Source organism: Asparagus officinalis, chromosome 7 (genome assembly GCF_001876935.1).
Source record: "Asparagus officinalis chromosome 7, Aspof.V1, whole genome shotgun sequence".
Classification (NCBI taxonomy): domain Eukaryota; kingdom Viridiplantae; phylum Streptophyta; class Magnoliopsida; order Asparagales; family Asparagaceae; genus Asparagus; species Asparagus officinalis.
Genome location: NC_033800.1, coordinates 5,861,643 through 5,883,425, shown reverse-complemented (window position 1 = coordinate 5,883,425; position 21,783 = coordinate 5,861,643). Strand labels below are relative to the sequence as shown.

Below are 21,783 nucleotides of genomic sequence, written 5' to 3'. Positions count from 1 at the left end.
ATCGGACCAAGCCCAATCTTCTCCTGGGCAATCGGACCAAGCCCAATCTTCTCAGTCAAAAGAAGAAGATACTACGACTATTGAAGCTTTCCAGTAGGATGGCGGGTCCAACAACTATCAAGTTAACAGTTACCGCTGATAGTCAAACTCGTTAGATAATGGCTCACTAGGCGATGTGTCATGTCTTCTCTTTTCCCCCTTTGCACTTGTTCAAGACTGGGGGTTGGTTTATTGGTAGTTCATTGGATTATGAGTAATAAATTTTCTGAGTTGTTATGTTTAATAGAATACCTCTATCAACCACAAAATCTACCAAAACTATCACGTCCATCAACTTGTCAATCCGCTTCAATAGGATGGCAGGTCCACAAAACTATCACGTTAACATTTACCTCTGATAGTCCATCAACTTGTCAATCCGCTTCAATAGGATGACAGGTCCACTAAAACTATCACGTTAATGATCACCTCTGATAGTCTGTTTTCTCCAAATTTCCCCACCAATCCTCTTCAAGTAGGATGACGGGTCTATCAAAACTATCACGTTAATGATTACCTCTGATAGTCCATTCCCTCCAAATTCTCTTGTCAATCCTCTTCAAGTAGGATGGCGGGTCCAAAAAAAACTATCACGTTAACAGTTATCTCTGATAGTCAAACTCATCAGATAATGGCCTACCTAGTGATGTGACTCTATTCCGACTTCATGGATAGTGCCTCACTAGGTGATGTGCATTGTCTACCTCTTTTTATTCCCCTGCTAAGTCTTAATCAAGACTGGGGGTTGATTACTTGGAATCCACTGGATTTAAAGTAACGAATCTTTCACATCGTCGAGTTAACATTACACTTTTGACGATCATCATCCCCACAGAGTATGCATTCAACTCGCATTACTCCAAATTTGTCACGTTAACAACATACACCTCTGACAATCAACTTATCAATCCTTACCAATAGGATAATAGGTCCTCAAAATTGCGCAAATCGCAATCTTCCCCAGCAAGACACTAAGTCTTCAAAATCTTATTCAAATCACAAGCATCAAAATTCATCACTTCTGATGATAAACTCACCTATCAAGTTTCCCCAGCGAGACGCTAATTCCCAAAATCTTGTGCAAGTCACGAGTACACATTCTCTTGTCACGTTAATATCAAACACCTCTGACAACCCACTTATCAATCCTCTTCAATAGGATGATAAGTCCACAAAGTTACTCCGATCGCAATACATTCCTGTCATGTTAACATCATACCTCTGACAACCCACTTATCAATCCTCTTCAATAGGATGATAAGTCCACAAAGTTACTCCGATCGCAACACATTCCTGTCACGTTAACATCATACCTCTGACAACCCACTTATCAATCCTCTTCAATAAGATGATAAGTCCATAAAGTTGCTCTGATCGCAACACATTCCTGTCACGTTAACATCATACCTCTGACAAAATTAACTTATCGACTCTCCTTAATAGAGCGATAGGTCCATAAATTTTAGTCAAGTTAACATCACACCTCTGACGATCAAACTAACTTATCAACTCTCTTCAATAGAGCGATAAGCCCATAAAATACTGTTAGGTTAACATCACACCTCTAACAGTCAGATCCCCTAATGAACTTGTTAATCTCTTTTCAACAAGAATAGCAAGTTTTTATTATAAAATCCCTAGCGGATTAAATATTTTTTGGAATTATCCTAGTGATAATAAAGAAAATTTTTAAATTTCACTCTAAGTGGAAATTCATGCCAAGTTAATATTACACCTCTGACGCTTCCAACTTTCTTTCAGTGTTTCAAGTAACACAGGAAGAAATAACGACAAAGCCTACATATTCAATATCGTAGCGGGTCGTTATTAATAACGTCAAAATCCATGCCTTACACGCATGGAGAAATTTATCCTGAATCCTAAGTAGGGATAAGTCAACGCCTAACACGCGTTGTCGGTTAGTCTTTCACCATAAAAAGGATAAAAGTATACGTATTCGACATCGTAGCAGGTCGTTATTAATAACACCAAAATCCATGCCTTACACGCATGGGGAAATTTATCCCGAATCCTAAGTAGGGATAATTCAACGCCTAACACGCGTTGCCGGTTAGTCTTTTACTGTAAAAAGGATAAAAGTCTACGTATTCAACATCGTAGCAGGTTGTTATTAATAACTCCAAAATACATGCCTTACACGCATGGGGAAATTTATCTCGAATCCTAAGTAGGGATAAGTCAACGCCTAACACGCGTTGCCGGTTAGTCTTTCACCGTAAAAAGGACAAAAGTCTACGTATTTAACATCGTAGCAGGTTGTTATTAATAACGCCGAAATTCATGCCTTACATGCATGGGGGACTTTATCTCGATCCCTAATTAGAGATAAGCCTACGCCTAACACGCGTTGTCGGTTAGTCTTTTTCCGTAAAAATGACAAAGTCTATGTATTCAAAATCATAGCATCAAGTCTAAGAGGGTTCATTCTCTTAGCACAACGTTACATGACGGATTCAAATAATTCACATGCTAGCCCGACTCAAACGGTAGTCGGTAAAGGCTTATCAAATCTGTTGATGGCTGAGGGTTTGCCAAAAATCCTATGCATGTTCGTAGGTCCATTAGCTTAATGAATGTGAGCCGAGACTTAAAACAGATGAGCTAAAGATAAGTCTCAAAGACTTAGTAAAAAATGCACGGAAGCTACTTCCATGTCTTAAGTCAAAACGCTGAGGTTAGACCCGCGAGGCAAAAACCAACCGCCGAGGTCATACCCGTGTTCCAAATTCAACATGCAAGGGTGAGACCCGCGTCTCAAGTTCAAAATGCAGGGTTCATCCTCCGCATTCCAAAAGTAGGATTGTGATGCATACCTTCACATAAGTCCTGCATGGCAAATCTCGTCAACCAAGATGCATTCAAAGCGAGTGTAGAGAACGACTCCTTTACGACAAGGAATCAACACCTCCAAGATCAGAGTTGAGATCCAAAGTATTTCAAAAATTCGTCCCAGTCAACCGCGAACTTTCAAAAACTTTGGAGGGGGTTCTATAGGCTGTCTAAAAATCAAAATAGATAGCTAATCCCCCATCAAACACCAATGATGGAAGTTACAATCTGACGACTTCTAGAAGGCTATAATTCGAAGACTTTCACATAGATCGATGAAGGTTACAATCTGACGACCTTCATAACAACTGATGAAAGCTCTAATCAACAGCCTTCACAATCAACATCGAGTGTTACAATCTGACGACTCTCATATTCTCAAGGAGCCAAGATGAAGATTACAAGACAATGATCTTTGCAACGCTATGACAAAAGAGATTACTTGTTGATAATCTCTTCGAAGCAAGACGCGGAACTCATCACCGCGCTCTAAGACCAAAACGCAAAGGTCATCCCCGCGCATCAACACCAAAACGCGGAGGTCCTCCCCGTGTGTCAACATTAAAACGCTGGGGTCGGACCCACGTTGCAACATTAAAACGTTGGCGTCGGACCCACGTTGCAACATCAAAACGCCGGAGTCGAACTTGCGTTGCAACATCAAAACGCTAGGGTCAGACCCGCGTTTTTGTGTTTGACTGGTTCAAACAGAACCTGAACGGTTTTAAAACCGTATCTCCACTTAATGGGGACGGTTACACCCTGTTATGGAGCCATTTTAGAGGGAATTATACCCCTTAAACCCGTGAACAGTTCCAAAACTGTTTCCCATGATTGGAGGGCGGTTACACCCCACTTAGGAGTGATTTAAGGGGTAGTTACACCCCCTTAATCCTCTATAAATAACTAAAAATCAATTCAGTTCAGGGGTTCGAGCAGAGGGGATTTGGCTCTCTGTTAGGCAGCAACAGAAGAGATCCTTGGGCAGGCTTTGGAGGAGATCGGCTGGAGAGAGATACTTGGCAACAAGAAGATCTTGAAGCATCCTTGAGCAACAGCTTTCATCCTTGGCTTATCAACCGAACTTTCAGTTCAAATCAACTCTTTTACAGAGTTATTCTAAACTCGTTCAGAGTTCTAAAACTTGCCACGCAAGTTCTCCACAACGTCAAATTGTGAGGAGAGGACATCGTTCCAGTGAAGCAAAACGTCGGATCGTCAACGGAGAGCAAACTCGACGCGAGCATTCGAGGGAGGCACTCCATCGTCACCGTAAAGAACCCAGTTTTAAACAAAGGGGAGAATCAAATTTATTCTCCTCTCTTTTGTAATCAGGAAATCCAAATTATAATCAATTTTGAGAGGATACAAGTCAATTTTCTTTCACCGTCTTTTTACTATAAATTTTCCCACAAACAACCAAATGAAACATGTTGCTACGGGCCTATTAGATGAAAATGATATGTATATATATGTAGAGAGAGTAGAACTTATGCCAACTTAAGTGGACACCAATTCTTTGTCCACCAAAGTTTCTATCCACTTATTTATATATATAAAAAGTCCCTTCATATCATGCAAGGATCCCTAGGCAACATGAGTGGATAAAAACTTTATAAATGGTCCATAAAATTTCGAATTAATAGTTGTTAAAGGGCTACTAAATGGGTGAAGTTAAAGAATTTGAAGGGTTTTTAACAGATGTGATAGAGATGAAGAATTTTGTTGTTAATTATTTACTAATTATATTTTATGAGTAATAAATAGGTTGAAAAAGAAAGAAAGAAAATCTAAAAACAAAAATAAAGCCAAAATATCCACAAGATGGCAAAGTGGTATATAGATAGATTAAAAAGAGTAAACAGAAGGCTAAATTCAAGGATGAGAAAAATGAAAAACTATAATAAAATATCTCTATTTATCATTTACCCAATCCATCTATTTAAATAATTGAGAGGGAAACATAATGCATTTGCATAATAAGAATCATAGTTACCAAACTCTTCTATACTTTTTTTGAAGCGAAAAACAGGGTGAGGTACCCTATTCAAACATGTATATATATAAGAGTAAAAAAACTTACAAAGGCTGGGAAAGTATTGGAAACGACACCAGTATAAGAAGATAGGGAGAGGACCCTGTCGTCACCTATCTCTTATACTACAAATCGCTTCCAAACCTACTTGAGAAAACTTAAATCAGATGTATCTTAGCTGAGCTTTCAGCTATATAAAACTAACCAAAATTAAAAAAAAATCCCAAAATAACCATAGTGTAAAGGGTTGTTAACTAAAACACAAGAGATCTGAGGCGCTGAAAAGAACACTGTGTCTGACATTGGTGAGGCCTGAATTAGTTCTCCGCCGGGAAGTTGTCACCCACTGCAACATCCACACCAACTTTGGCCAGTTCCATCAAACCAAGATTGATTGCTACCTTGTGCAACCTATGTGATTTTCTGTTGGCTGATGCTCCTGTTCAGAATAAGGTAAATCTAGCGACATTATATGCTATTTGTTGAGGAGTAACTGAAACATCATTGAAAATTAGGTTGTTACAACGATTCTATATCCACCAACATAAGCATGGAATGAGGACCCTCCAAAGAGCTTTGAGATAGATATTGGCCAGAAAGTTGCCCTTAACTAAAATTAGGGAGTCCAAATCCTGGAGCTAGTTCCCTAAGGTGGCTTGTGGGAGAAGAATGGACCATGCTGTTGTGGTGAATGAGCAGTTGATGAATAAATGATCATGAGACTCTTTGCATAATGGGTAGCTAATATTGCCAGTCCACCATTTTTTAGATAATATATTTCTGGTTTGCAGTTTATGTTTGCTAAGGATCTAGAAAAAACCCTTTACCTTCGGCGGGATAGGGGATTTCCAAATGAAGTTATGAAGTTGGGAGAGGGTACCTCCGTGATTGATGATAGAGTAAAATGACTTGACTGTATAAATGCCTGAGGGATGATATGGCCACTAGATACTATTTCAACTGAAGTTCTTGCGGGTTTGATAAGATCAAGGTGAGAGTGGAACGCTGTGATCTCGAATCTTTCTTCTACTGAAATTCCTCTTCTGAGGATAGGGTGCCACCTCCAAAAGTTATGAAACATGAGACCTTGTGATTGGGTGGAACACGTATGTGAAAATGCTAGTAGATATGCCCTTGGGAAGAGACTACTAAGAGAGTTGACATCTGACCATTTATCAACCTAGAATCTGTAAGTTTTGCCATCACCAAGATTCCATCGAACATGACTAAAGAAACTGTGGTGAATAGAATATAAATAATGGATCAATTTGGAAGCAGAACCTTTGGGAGGGTAGGCAATGGGGTTGGAATTGTTGGTTGAGTATATGGAAAAGATAACTTTACTTATATATGAGTTTCTGTCGAGGATTTTCCAAATCCATTTAGATAGGAGGGCCTCGTTGAATATTTGAATATTGATAACACCTAGCCCTCCTTCTTGTTTTGCTTTACAAATGTTACCACATTTGACGAGACATTTTGATTTGGAGGTCCGCTGGTGGTCACCCCATAGGAAGTTTCTCCTGATTATGTCTATAGCCTTAATGAGCCAATTAGGTAATTTGAAGAATGACATAAAGTATAGAGGGAGAGAAGAGAGAACGGAGTTGAGAAGAGTAAGTCTACCTCCAATGGAAAAAGATTTATTTTTCCAGAGAGCTAATTTTTTGGAGAAGGAGTCTAAGAGGGGTTGTCATTCTCTTCTAGTGAGGGATCCTCTCTTTAGGGGGAGGCCGAGGTAGGTGAAAGGGAGGGATCCAACTGAGCAATTAAGGATGTTTGCTAGATGGACTCCTTTGAGAAGGATTTTTCCAAGGTAGAAGACATTTGTTTTGGTATAGTTGACATTAAGACCAGAGATGTTGGCAAAAATGTATAGGATGGATTTGAGAGTGATTATGTCCTTAGAAGAAGCCTTGCTGAAGATAAGGGTATCGTCGGCAAATTGGAGTGATATGATAGAATTGAGCTCAACTTTGAGGTTAAGCTCAGAGAGGTCCCCTGAGGATACACTATCCTGAGCATCTTGTTTAGAGCATCTTCTATATTAATGCTTGCATATTGCCAAAGATCCTTAATTGCCTGCATCATAAGATAGATTTGTCTCCTCCATCATCAACATTGCCCTTGAATCCATAAATGGCAATTTCAAGCATTTAGAGACAGATAGAAGCAAGGTCTCCATGAGAGAGAAGAACCTCAAGCTTCTGAGGAGAATCAAAGAGGCCTTCTTTAATATTTGCATATGCCTTAGCTTAGCATACACTATTGCCCTCTGTGTTTGAGTGAGATCTAAGCATATGCTTTTGCCTCTCCTCTTATATTTTTTTAGTCCTTTTTTTAGTAAATGGGATAATATGTTCAGAGAATTTATTAATTAGAGAAAATAGATAGAATATACATCACAAGGAATGTGGCTAATGTGGCTATACATCCTATGGTATGTAGCTAGACATCCAAAGTATGTAGCTATACAGACTATAATGTAATGTGTAGCTCTATACCTCATAGAATGTGGCTATACATCCCAGTGTACGCAGTTATGAACTTTGTTTCCTATATTTTGGGTTTAAAGGTAAACAAACTTTTTATTCTGGTTTATTGGAACAAATACAACAAGGTGGGTTTTTTAGTAAATGAACGTAAAACTTTGGGCTTTTAGATTCTACAGTGTATATATAGCTACATATTAAAGGGTATATAGCTACATATAAGATGTATAGCTGCGTACCTATTGTTCATAGCTACACACTTTGTGTTTTATATTTTGGGTTTAAAGGCAAACAAACATTGTACAATTGGTTTACTGAAACATATAAAACTTGGTGGGTTTTCTGGTAAATGGGAGTAAAACTTTGGGTTGATATGCATAAAAACCCTAGTTTCTTATATGAAAGACAACTAATCCACCACCTGAGTATTTTCCGGTGATAAACAGGCACAAGTGAAGATATGATTGATACTCAATCAAATTTTCAAGTGGGAGATTGTTGAAAGGGACGTGTGTTAGGTGTTGAAAGGGGCGTGTGTTAGGCACCGATTTTTTGGCAGAGTTAGGAAGAGTTTGAAAAAAAGGTGGCGGGCCCACCACAGAGAAAAAATATATAATATAAAATTAGTGTATAATTTTTTCCAACCACTATAAATAGGCCCAAAACTCTTCAGAAAAAAATCATCCCAGAAACAACTCCTCATATAGAAGAGTGAGAGAGAAAACATAGAGAGAGTTTGTGAGAATTTTTGGAGAGTATCTTGATCAAGAGAGGGTTTTTCTTTGATCTTTTTTTTGTAACATCGGAAAGGAATATAAAGGAATTGAGCGTCGTTGTTGCACCGTGGAGTAGCTCTGTAAGAGTGAACCACGTTATATCTATGAGTATTGTGATTGGATTTGTGTCTGCTGATTTTATTCTGTGATTCCACGTTCTTTTGGGTGTGTATTGCGTCTCTGTTGGAGGCGTTCTTGTTGACGTGTATCCTAACAAACTATTGTCCCAGTTCCTTTCAAATTTTACTTTATTATATGATATTTTGATTTTTAAAAGGAACTTTATGTTCATAGGGAATTGTTGTTTCCAGACATGAGCAAGTATATGAATAGTCCTACACAATAATTGTCCACAAGAAAGATAAAATTGCTAGTGGAAGACACTGAATGTAGGATTATATTTCACTTTTCATCTAATATTGTGGTGGAGCTTTTATGAACAGCTGGTCGAATAAGGATTTCACTGATAAATTATTATCATCATAGATATGCAATATTTCGCCGTAGTGGTATATCATTATTCTTTCATATCCAATTAAGCGTTTTCGGTAGAAGGAATGAATTATTTGAACTACTATGATGGCAGTGTTTCGTCGATACGAAGACTATTCAGATCAAGAATACAAGTGCTTAAGAGTCTTGGAGGAGGAAGAGCAACAAATAAATCCCGTATCAGATACTGCGCAGTGAGCATTTCTATTTCATTTGACATGCCTTGTGATGTTAGTGTCTCATATCCTTTTATACCAAGGAATGCTTTGGTTAAATTGGTGCAGCCAAAATCAGAAGAAATGGAAGTTGAACTGAAGTCGAAGAGCTTAACTCGGGTGTTTTCTGGACCTAAACTGCAGCGAGGATTTAGATCAGCTGCTCATCAAAGGCACAAGGTCCAGATGAATTTTCTTTATCTATATGTTTCGTGTACTAGTTTCTTAAGGATATGTTCATGTTCCTGATAGATATATGATTGCATTCTTGCAGGATGAATCGAAAAAGCTTTTTATCTTCTTTTTTGAAATATCGAAGACTTCGTTACCAAATGTTATATATGATGCTAAATTGATCAAAAAAAATAAATAAACCATAAGCATCCTGTTTCTGAATGTTTTGATCTTCAAGATTACGTGATACTGTGATAGAGAAAGAAAATATGCTCGGCGCATTTTCCACGAATAGGAAGAGAGAACAACTACTATGAACATTTCACACAGGATAACAATCATCAAACATTAACAAAATAAACCGAATAAAAGACAAAAGCATGAGAAAATCGAACAAATAATTAATAATAAAAGATCTCTATACGTCACTTAGCAAACCCATACGTATAACTAACTCAAACTGATCATACACATTGCGTTTGCATAATCAGAAACACAACTACTAAACTTTACTAGATTGATACTTGCAGACTGCCAAAGATCCTTAATTGCCCTGCAAAATAAGATAGAAGCATCTCCTCCATCGTCACCGTCGCCGTCGTGAATGGCAATTCAAGGACCTAGAGATGGATAGAAGCGAAGGCCTCCATGAAAGAAGAGGACCTCAAAAGCTCCTGAGGAGAAGCAAAGAGGCCTTCTTTAATGCGTGCTGGTCAACTTTTATAGGTGCAAACTAATGAGATGGTTGCATATGCCTTAGCATATCCTATGTCCTTTATGTTCGAGTGAGATCTAAGCATATGCTTTTGCCTCTCCTCCTTTTTTAGGGTGGAGTGAAATGGGAAAATAGTTCAGACAATTTATTAATGAGAGAAAATAGATGAGACTGTACATCATGAAGAGAGGACAAAGTGGAAGACTGAGTTATTATATTCATCCATTTTCTAATACAGGAGCTAATGCTTGGTGACGCTTATCTATTAACTATTAAGTATCTCTTACACCTGAACACTTATAGTTTAACTTAGTGAAAGAACATGTGTGTGAGCAGATGGTAAAATTTGTTAATGAATATAATCTTGGAAAAGATCACAATATATCAATATTCTTTTTTTCCTTTTTATTCAAATGGGTGAATAGTTAAAGGCAACTCAAATATGTAACTAAATTTTCATTGTCTAGTGAAAGATTAGTCTGAATGAACCAGATTGAAATCAACAACCCACATTGAATCCAACAATAAAATATAATCACATTATATCTTCTTATGAGAAAATAAATGACATTCGGTTATGAGAAGTAGACACGAGTGTTGATGTCTGATATCAAAGAGTCAAATAAAAGGAGTGATTAAGTTGACGGAAGCCCTCTAACCCTCCGAATGTCTGGTTATGGAGTAAATTGCCCCTCCCTGCACAAGTAGCAAATTGTAAGAGGGCATGGTTAGGTTGGGTTCCCCGGTTGTTCCTCCGACGGTCAAGTTAGTGATTTGCTTGAGTGGAGAAGTAAAACGAACTATAGTAGCTCTTAACCACAGTAGATAGAGGTAAAGATCTTACCCTATTGTAAAAAATAGTACCCCTATTTATAGTGATGGTAGAATGGTAACTTCGGCTGAGTATGGGATGGAGGCCACGTCAGCCTTTCCTTTACAAGTATCGGCCGACGAGTGGAGGAGATGTCACTTTGGTATTTAATGCGAAGTGATTGGGGGTATGCGCTGCCGACGTGGTCCGATGTGTCATAAGACTATTGGGGGCAGATAAATGATGACGCCCATAATGCATGTAATGTCATTTATTGCGAAGTTATTAGTCGCTAGTGCACGGGAGGTAGCTCGAGGCTCGAGGCATTTCGTCGCCTTTCTACTCGTCCGGTGGTCGAGAAGTATCGTCTTTTAAGTCGCCTTCGTAAGGTGTTGGCCGATTAGTCGGTCGAGTGGAGTGATTAAGCAGTCGACTCAGCCAGGGGTCGACACTTAACGCCTTTCGAGTCGTCCTCGTAAGATGTCGGCATAATGTCGAGTCGACCGAATTTGGCCTTACGTTATCTCGAAGCGCCGACTCGATTACGCGTAACGTGGGACACTTGTCCGCCGTTAATTGGAGATTATCTTTCATCACTAAAATATGGCTATAACAACGAGCAAAGGGAAATTAAAAATTTCAGCCAAATTTGTATCTTCCTCTAAAAGTGTACCAACACAATCACGACCAACCCCTTAACGCATGTATCCCAGCAGAGTGGTATAAGCCATTCACAGGCACGATAAGAAAGACAACCTGCCCCCACCGCATTCTGATAGGATCTGCATTCATGCGCACGCATCAAGTAACTTAGACAGTACCTATTCCACCTTTGTTTGCCACCTGAAAAAATCACAACTGCCTCCGTGTATTCCTTTCTGAGCGTATTTCTTCAACTTTTAAGTGATGATGTTTGTTAACAAGAAACAAAGAGTGGAGGATAACATCGTATCCACCTCTTATTTATGTCGACATGTTTTGTTATCATGGAGACATGTTTCTCTTTTCGTACGTTCTCTTTTCTTTCTAATTTTCACCATTGGGGAAGAAAATTTAAGATCGAAAAATCTACTGCCGCAGGAAATTCACCCATCTCATAATATCAGCACGATCGGTTAAATCTTCTGTATAATTCAGTACTAGCGACGGAAGCTAGCAGTTAATAATTACAACTAAAACAACTAAAATTATAAATGAAGCCTGTCTTTTGTAGATTGTAATCTCCAGCCATATCCTTTGTTGAAAACCTAGTGTGTGAAACCATACTTTTTTCCTTTTTCCAAGCAAAACTTTTTCCACAGTGAAAGCAAATCATACAAGCAAACCACAAAAGGGCTACAAAGATCTTGTTTCGTATCTTAACATGATTAACGCCCAACTCGCTCTCATTTCAACATAATACCCTCCAATACACCAAGGTATATCATACACATATGCAGATTTTCATAAACCCGCATCCCTCATAGGGCGGTACATTAAGCAAAGCAAACATGCAAACTTTGCCTATTCATCAAAATAAGTAAAAACTAGATAAAAGAAACATCAAAGATGACCCCCCACATGGTAGAGAATTTATAACACCCCTTTGCTCCGAGTAAGGAGCTACAACTGCCAAAGGTTCATGGTTGCCCTACATCATATAACCGGATTCACCTCCTCCATTGCCCGGCCATTACAGCCGATGATCAGGTGAAATCCATAAGTAGAGATTTCAGAGAGAACATGAATGGATGAAGAGACTTAAGGGGGCTATATAGTTGTTGATACAGGGCACAGGGCATATGATTCAGCTTTAGAATTGGGATGGCATATACTTTGCATATGCCCGGCATATACTTTGCATATGTCCTTTATAGCCTCTCCTTTTCAGCTCACTTTCAGTTCTGCTCTCATCTTTTTCAAATCCATGAGCTTGTTGTGGAGTCTACCTAAAAGCCTTTCTCCCACTTTTTTCACATAAAATAAAGTTTAACGATGTACAACTTTTGAAAAGCCTATAGAGAGAGTTAGCAAGTCAAGAATCAAGGTACAGTGTTAACACCCTTTTGCTACATATATTAATGTTGAGTCGGCAATAATACACTCTAGCGTAGCTGAGAAGCCAAGACAAGTATTGGAATTAAAATACGAGCGAAGAGCGAGGCATATTTTACTATATCCACTTGATTAGAGGACTATATTGTGAGGTAACAAAGCACTGTTTGCAAAAGCCAAACGAGCTAGTAATACTGTTGACTTTGTATATAATAACCATACACTCAATCAAATACGAGCACACAAAATACCACATAAAAGCACCTGAGAACTCAACCGCTTCAGCTTTCTCGTCATTATCCTACCTCCTCAGGCTCTCCACTATGTAGGTTGCATAGAGGTCCCTGATTATGAAAAAAAAAACAGCGATAACAGTCAGCTTGACAAATAGAAGGAAATCACTGAGAAATAGAAAAGAAGAGACTAAAGGTAGGGAATGCACAGTTCATCTATCTACAAGAAAATGGAAATAGCAGACAACATGATATAATACAATATTTGACATTACTGCCAGTGAACAAGTGGAAGATCATGTTCCAGCATGCTAAACTATCTAGGCTGCACGTTTGGCAACCGGAAAGTAAATAGAAAGTACGAAGTGAAGAGAAAGTGCCTTCTTAAGAAAGTATTTTCGTTTCACTTTCTACTAGAAAATTTTGTTTGGCAAGCTGAAAGTTGAAATGTGAAAAGTTGAGGTGGCAGCTGAAGTGGACATCCAATTTTTTATATTTTATAAAATATAAAATTTATTTTGTATTTCTTAATTTATTAAGACTAGCCATTGAGACTTGTGAGAAGGCAAATTTAATGTTTCCTGATAATTATTTTGAATCATTCCACAACATCTTTTTGAATAATCAATCTTTATTCATCATACTACTGTTATATGATAGGTAATCAAAGGGATATGCAAGCATTTTTTCACTTTTCACTAAAATTACCCAGCAATCTCTACAACCCCATGATTTCCTCCAGCAGATATAGCCAAATCATATCATACTCCCTTTAAAAGCACGAGTTTGGGAAAAAATCTTTTCATGGTCAATATCACCCTCACTATTTTAAATATTTTATTAATATCTTAATCTAACCTAATTATAATTATATCATATCTTAATCCTACGTGAACTAGCTATAGCTCAACAATTTAAAAAAAATATTAATAAAATATATAAAATAACTTTATGGTATTAGTTTGTTAAGATAAAGAAATTATACGTAGCTAATATACTATAATACATAAAATATTATAAAAACCTAAAAAAGATTTAAAATTACACAAAATACCCTGAAAAGTTTAAAATTATAAAAAACATCCTGACGTTTCAAAACTTAAAACAACAAACATTAATCAAGAAATTAACAACAATCTACGAAGAATTTAAAATTTGCAGAATTTAAATTACAAATAAAAACCCTAAAATTCTAAAATTATAAAACTTTCAAACAACATAAATAAATTCAAGGGATTACCATAATGCACCTGAAAATTTTTAACATTTTAAACTTAGAACAACAAATATAAGATTAAGAAATTAACAGCAGCCTCTGAAGAATTTAAATTTTTTTCAATTAACACCTCAATATCTCAAAAATTATAAAAACACCATTAAAAGTTCAAATTATAAAAAAACCACCATAAATTCTAAAATTTTAAAATTTACAAACAAAAAAAGATGAATTAAAGATACTACCTTCAAGCACCTAAAAATTTAAAATCTACCAAAATTAACCTTAAAGTTACAAAAATTACAACAAAAAACTTCTTTAAATTTTAAAAATAGCAAAAAACTCTAAAATATCAAAATTTATAACAAGTACACATTACATCTGGAAATTATTGGCAAATCGCTGATATTTGAGTTTTTCAAAAATTAATCTACAATTTTAGGGTTTACTATCACTTTTCGGGATCTAAATGTAATCTAAGTTGATGCTGGTAAAGCAAAGAAGGAATAAAAATTTTAAAAATATATGATAGCTTTAAAATTATTGTCACTATATAAATCGAAGTAACTGCATATAATTTTACTAATAAGTTAGAGCAGCAAAAATACATTAGTAACATTAATTGATAGATGTTTAAATTCATAAAAATGATAAAAGACTATAATATAATAGCTTAGCATCGATTGATTATAATTTAGAAACATTAATCTCCGATGTTAATAATATTTATAGGGTATAATAATGCAAGGAATTACATATGGAGAAATTATCAGAATGTTCAGAGATATCATTCAAAAGAATCAAGCTATTTCCATTGCAAATGAGAAAGTGACAGAAATAAATAAAAAAGCACCAACTGAGTTCCATTGAAAAATAATTTAACAACTTTATCTCAATCAAAGAAGAATTCTTCATGAAAGATACAAAAAAATAGTAAGTATTCATAAATTTCATACTTTGTTCTTCAAATACTAAAGAAATTAAATATTAATACTATAATCTAAGGCAAATTTGTAATGAAAAATACAGGTATTTAGTTCAGATCTTTGTAAAAATAACAAGGATAGAGCAAATGTAACATTATTAATATAATAGAAATTCTTATTAGAAGAATTCATTGTAGAGGTATTTAGGTAATAAATTAGGAACACAAATAATTATATATATATAGGAAATTTAAATTTATTCTCATTGAAATAGAAAAAAAATCAAAGTCTGCATTTCAAGAAATTTGTGTTGAATATTAGAAATACATTAGACTTCTTTGTGAAGTTAAACAAGAAGATAAAAGAATAACGAGTCTAGGAAAGATAATAGCGCAAAGAATACAACTCCAGCCTAATGTCATAATCAATGTAGATGATGAAAACTCTATTATAGAATTACCTAGGAAAGAGATAAAGGTAAAGAAGGATTAATCTTAGCTTAATAAACAAATAAAATAGAAGGAATAAAAGATAATATTTTCTGAATGTTTTATAGAATAGTTTAATTGTTTTGAATGAAATTAGGAATCTTTAGAAGGAAGTTTTATAAACTTTTTTCAGTACTTTCATATGCTTATGTGGATACCAGAAGAAAGGGTAAAGCCTTGCGCTTGGCTGCCGGAAGATGGTGATAAGAACAAAAAAGGAAAGGAAAAAAAAGGAACATATAAAATATATTCTCTCCTCAAAAGTTCATATTTCATCCACTTTCTCAAAAAAAATGAGAAAGTGAAAGAGGCTAAAAAGCTGACATGGCAACCAACACTTTCTAACCACTTTCCATGTACCAAACAAGAAAATAAAAAAGGAAAGTGAAGCCAGTTTCCAATTTTTGATTAACTTTCCATTTAGGGGTTGTTTGCTTCAAGCTGGAAACACCAAAAACCACGGAAACCCCTAATACATCAAGAAAATGCTCAGATTTTCCTAGAAGCTTTCCTATTACTTAGTTTGGCTAAGCTTTGAAAGTGATGTTTGGGTTAAAATGTCATCATTCGTTGTGATTTTGAGGAAACCCAATTCTGACCTTTTAGCTTGGAAATGGGTGGAAAGATAGTATTTGGGCAATAAAAAATTGGGTGGAGAGCTATTGTTTAGCTTTCATCGCTTATGGTTACCTATTTTTTGGTTACCAACAAACAGTGGATTATATATCTAAAACAAACAATTTTTCTCCAGGTTTTAAGGGTGAAACAAACAAAAAAAATCATATTCTGGGAAATACTTAGGAACTCATGGAAATGCATCTCTAAGCCCGGAAATTATTTCCTACTATTGCAAGAAAATAACCAAACAGACCCTTACTTTCCGGTTACCAAACACGTTAAGGAAATAAACATGCAGAATCTCAACAACAAGGCTTTTCAATAAACATGTTCTGGGCCAAGGGCCATGATCGAACTAGTGGGAGCAACGTGTGAGTGTAAATGCTTTAAAAGAGAAACATGGTATTACCCATACAATCTACAGAAGTTATGCAAAAAGAAAGGATCACTTACATGGAGTGTTGTATAGCTTCATAAGCTGAAGCAGCAGGTAAGAAATCATTCACGGCAACCTCCTGGAGTGTTGTATAGCTTCATAAGCTGAAGCAGCAGGTAAGAAATCATTCACGGCAACCTCCTTGTTTTCATTTTTCTTATCTAACTTCATAAGCTGAAGCAGCAGGTAAGAAATCATTCACGGCAACCTCCTTGTTTTCATTTTTCTTATCTAAGTTCGAGCACTTAAGGACAAGCAGAATAAAGACACTGAAAAGCCCAAATAGCTTACAATAAATATGCAACCTTGGGGTAACAATTTACTACAAAAAAGCTGAAAGGTCAAGAACTAAATTAGAGATCTAAGTCTGACCAGTTATCAAGATTCCAAAGGCTGAATTATCCAAACCAATTTTATGTAAGAAGACAATGATTGTCAAACGCAAAGATATGGTCTGGCTGTTTGAGGACCTTGTAATAGAAGGGTATAGAAACAATTAAGCATACGGTGAAAATCCTAGGTATCAAAATCAATTCTTGTGAAACTGACTGTTAATATTGCTTTGCTTTTAGCATATCTGGAACTGTCAAAAAATAAAAACATAAATAAAAAATTACGCTTCGTAAGCATGAAAATACAGTCTAAATGCTTGCTCATATAAGGATACAGTCTTCAAAAAAGCGCCTAATTTCAGCTAAACGATGAGGTGGGAGTTCCTTGATATCAGTGAAGTGCCTATATTCAGGATCATCCGCACAGACAGCAATAATCTTATCGTCTTTCTCACCCTACACCAACAATAAGCAGAATAAAACCTTTGCCCAAGCAAAAAATCCTTTATAGGCATTACAGCAAAAATCTTCCACTTTCGATGGGGGAAAATCAGCATTATAATTTCTCATAATAGCAGGGGGAAAAGATACCTGATCAATCATAGGCATGAGACCTATAGCTTTAGCGCGAAGAAAACATCCAGGCAGAATTGGCTCCTGTTAAAATTAACAACAGAGAGAACCATTATACAAGTCCTAATTGAAATCAAAGATTTGCAAATAAGAAGAGATGATCTGACGCCAGCTGAGCCTATTTTGTGAGTGCATAATTTCTCATCAATAAAAGGAAACTGCATCAGAATGTTAAATAGTTGGACACCTGCATGAGAACTAACACATCCATAGGATCACTATCCTCGCAAAGAGTGCGTGGGATGAAACCATAATTGTGGGGGTACACCACTGATGAGTAAAGCACCCGATCCACCTACAGACATATACACAGCGACTATGTAAACTGCTCAAACAGATTTAAATCAACATCAAAAAGAGTTTCTAAGTGTACCTTTATAAGCCCAGTCTTCTTGTCAAGTTCATATTTGACCTTGCTTCCTCTTCCAATTTCCACCACCTACAGGTATTATAGAAGGTATTTGCAAATGTTACTTTGTTCAGCTTATTCTGACATGACCAGAGCATGATAAGAATTATTGTTATGATCACTCAAATTGCAAAGAACAAAGAAAAACGGATCCTGACTTCTGTTGGAAACAGTCAGTTGACATCTGAGGCACTCACTGGCGCATGATAGACTGCCAGAAAAATAAAAGAAAATGGGGGAGTGGAAAAGTAGTGATGCTTAGTAGAGTTAGAATATGGGAGAACTTAGAAAAACACAGACACCAATTCTAAAAAAATGTTGAAAATCTCATACATCCTGGGGTGAAAATAATGGTGCATTTTGCAAAATCACAGTTTCTCAGCATAAAAAGTTTAATTCACTCTGAAGTTTGAAGTGATCTTAAGTCAGAGCCATTGTTATTCAGCAAGTAAACAATATGACACGAATTCTTTCATCTGATTTTCTTATAAATTGATGTGAATATGAACATATAAGCACAATAGTAAATTTCATTTTTACCTAAATTTGCTGCAAGCTGATATTAAAAATCGATCTTGGTCGACACCACAAAAATAGTATAGACAATTATGTTTTTTTATACTGTTATTACTCAAAAAACAATGAGTCAGCATATACATATAAATGATACTAAGATACAAATAGTTATCCTGTAGAATGCACAGTTATGTAGATATTTTAACAATTTTATTTGCATATTCAAATGTGAATTCAGGTATCATAGAAGATGTGTAACACTTTCATTTGGACATGCAATATCATATTCATATCAAGCCAAATAACCATATAAAAAGGTTCAACAAAATTAGTTACAGCAACTTGTATAAAAATAAAGATTTTGGTTCCTTACACAATTGAAAATGAGGGGTGCTCCAGGACCTGCATTAATAATTAAATAACAATATAAGAAAACAATAAAAGGGGGAAGCAGTAGGCTTCATGTCACCCTATAATCTGATATTGGAAGGTACAATTTACAACTGAAAAAAGAAATAAACAGATTAAAAAGTCAAAGGATGGAAAGGGAGAGAAAAAAAAGTACCTATCTCAAGATCGTGCCAGGGGTGTGCTGCCACAGACCTTCTAGACATGGATGAAAGTATTCTTTCATTAAGGGGTGGATGTGGCTGGCGAGAATCGGGTTTGTTTGACTCATCACTAGGGGGAGACATCTTCAAGCTGTAAGAATAAGAAATTTCCAGCATTATCATATCAGTCCTAGCTGTCCGCTTATAGCCTAAATGGAAACAAAAAGTGAGCTGCATAACAAAGCTTTCAACAGTTGTGCCACAAACATCATTCCCGAAGAGGATTATGATGCCACTGTCAGATCCATGCTTGAAGCCAATATAATTTTTATTGGTGGAATAGAAAACACCAATTTTCCAACTATAAACTATTAATCTTAGGATCTATTGCGTATTGGCCAGGAGGGTGTAGGTAGCAAACTTCCTCTCTGTTCCTTTATGTTATTGTGCTGAGATTTTTCTGAATCCAAAACTACCGGATTACATGATAGCATAGCCTGTGCCAGGTCATCATTTGGAAATCAATCGAGTAAAGTATGTGTCATAAGTGCAAAACCTAAATAGAAAATCAGGTCAATATCATCAACCTAGCCAATCACTTTGTATTCAAATAGTAGTAGTATAATTTAGTTTACAGTACTTGTGACAATATCCGACGGATACAGCATAATATATTCAGTGAATTCTGAGATATTAATTCAAAGTCATCAAACTTAATCAAATACGTCACAAGAAATCCTACCATCCTGCTGCAAAATAACTGCATGTATACATATATAATGAATACAAGTTAAGCATATTTCAGGATTTCTTGTAGCCATAAAAAAGAAAGCTCCACAAGGAGAATCGGTTTTGATTTTTGTCCAAATTTCGTGAAAATCAATAAAGAATCTATGACTAGAAACATGAAAGATGACTGGATTCATCGCGATAAAACAAACACGATATCCATCGCCAGGTCTACATGAGCTTCTCTTACAACTTCCAGTAGAATTTATCAACAAAGAATATATAATATTAATAAACATTTACATTTCAACAAGAAAAAGGTACCGATTAAAACACCCACAACCAAGCAAAAGTCCATAGAGAGCTCAATCTGAAATCACCGCAAAAATCAATCTGATGAAATCGCTTCAAAATGTGGTGATCGACCATAAACGATAACAGATCAGAATCATACACCCTTAGATCAACGATCTAGACCAAAAAATTAACACCCAAACAACCCCATTCTTCCCAGATATTGCCCTAACTCCTAAATAAATCTCACAATCACAGATCAAAAACAAATCAAAACCCTAAGAACAACGAAAATCGCACTAAAAGGCGCACCTTAGGCAAGAATCGAAGAACAGTAAAAAAAATACCCAAAAGTGAGCACTTGATGCTTGAGAAATCAACTGCAGGGGATATATATACAGGGATCTAGAGAGAGAGAAACCGAAGTGGGACTTGAGTTCCCGCTTTCTCTTCAACGCAAATGGCGCTTTCAACGGAAAGCATAAACAACGCATATTGCAAGATTCCCCGGTGGCCATCTGAATGGACCTAAAGTGGGACCCACAATTGACTCGGAAATATCGACATTGCCACTGGTAAAAAAGCAGAAAACAAACACAAACCAAGTCTTTAGAGAACTCGACTAGCGAAAAGCTGATGAAATCGCTGGAAAATGTGATGATCGGTCTCAAGATCCATCAGATCGGAAGCAGAACTCGTGGATCTACCATCTAACCCTAAAAATTACACCAAAGCCCCCCAATCTCCCCCCAAAAAATCACGAAATTTATCAGAAATCGGAGCAAAAACCGCCTGAATCTCACAATCTCAGATCAAACACATATCGAGCCCCAACGAAAAAACAAAGGCAAAATAAAACTCGAAAACGCACCTGAGACGAGAATGGACGCAGCTCTCGGATTGCCAAAAAAAAAAAGTACAAAAATGAGTTACCAAGCTGAAGGTTATTTATAGGGATCGAAACTGAAGTGAGAATTGCGTTCCCGCTTTTAGTGCGCATCAAAAACAGCATAGAATGCACGATTCCCCCTTCCCCACCACGTGTCGAGATCTGATTGGTAGGCTAGTGGGGCCGGAGGGTGGGGATTTGATCGGACGGCTGGGATCCGTCGGTGGGTGTGGGAGTCTGCGGATGAGTGGCGTGGGATTAACGCTTCGTCAAGCGCACCTTCGCCTCGCGTGACGCCGACCGGCCGGCACGTGACTCGGAGGGTGGAGAAAGACAGCTGGCTTTGAGTCTTCGCCAATTTTGATGAATTTTGACCCTTCAACTTTTTTTTGGATTTCACGTCTGCTGGCGGCGAGGTCCTGACGTTTCGGAGGATGTTTTTCCCTTGTTAGTGCTTTAATCTTTCATATTGCGCCATCAATCCATAAAATCAAGGAAATTGCTGTCAGGTCCCTAGATTCTTTAGTGATTACGAAATTAGTCCCTCAATTCATTGAGATTGTTACCCGGTTCCCTAATTCTTAATTCGTTTTGATCCCTCCTCCGTCCAAGAGTAAAAGTAGGGATAAGAGAGATTAATTTGAAACGACTTATGATAATTTGGGGATCTATCAGCAATTTTTATGATTATGAGCGACTAATTTTCCTCGAATCGCTATTTTCAGGGAGACCTAAAGGCAATGACTTGAGAGACTCATTTTAAAGTAACTCAAGAGTTGGAGAACATAATAGCAATTTTAACGATTTAAGGGACTAACTTCAAGCTGCCAAAGATTTAAATGGACCGACAAACCCCTTCGGAGAAATATCTTTTCTTAAC

The 21,783-nt window shown here is 36.7% G+C and overlaps 1 protein-coding gene across 3 annotated transcripts; it reads right to left on the bottom strand.

Moving 5' to 3' along the window:
- On the bottom strand, positions 12,627–21,036 carry LOC109848418 (soluble inorganic pyrophosphatase 4-like). 3 transcript variants are annotated; one of them, XM_020417892.1, is made up of 10 exons: positions 20,886–21,036; positions 19,006–19,142; positions 18,814–18,842; positions 17,889–17,954; positions 17,703–17,810; positions 17,474–17,539; positions 17,218–17,338; positions 16,759–16,781; positions 16,568–16,626; positions 12,627–12,977 (listed from the first exon to the last, which is right to left on the bottom strand). In XM_020417892.1, exons 2-10 carry the CDS (start codon positions 19,133–19,135, stop codon positions 12,935–12,937), a joined length of 645 nt encoding a protein of 214 aa, XP_020273481.1. In that variant the 5' UTR covers positions 19,136–19,142; positions 20,886–21,036; the 3' UTR covers positions 12,627–12,934. The 3 variants fall into 3 exon arrangements, with proteins under 3 accessions (XP_020273481.1, XP_020273480.1, XP_020273482.1); XM_020417891.1 differs by lacking the exon at positions 20,886–21,036 and adding an exon at positions 20,327–20,547; XM_020417893.1 differs by lacking the exon at positions 20,886–21,036 and adding an exon at positions 20,362–20,477.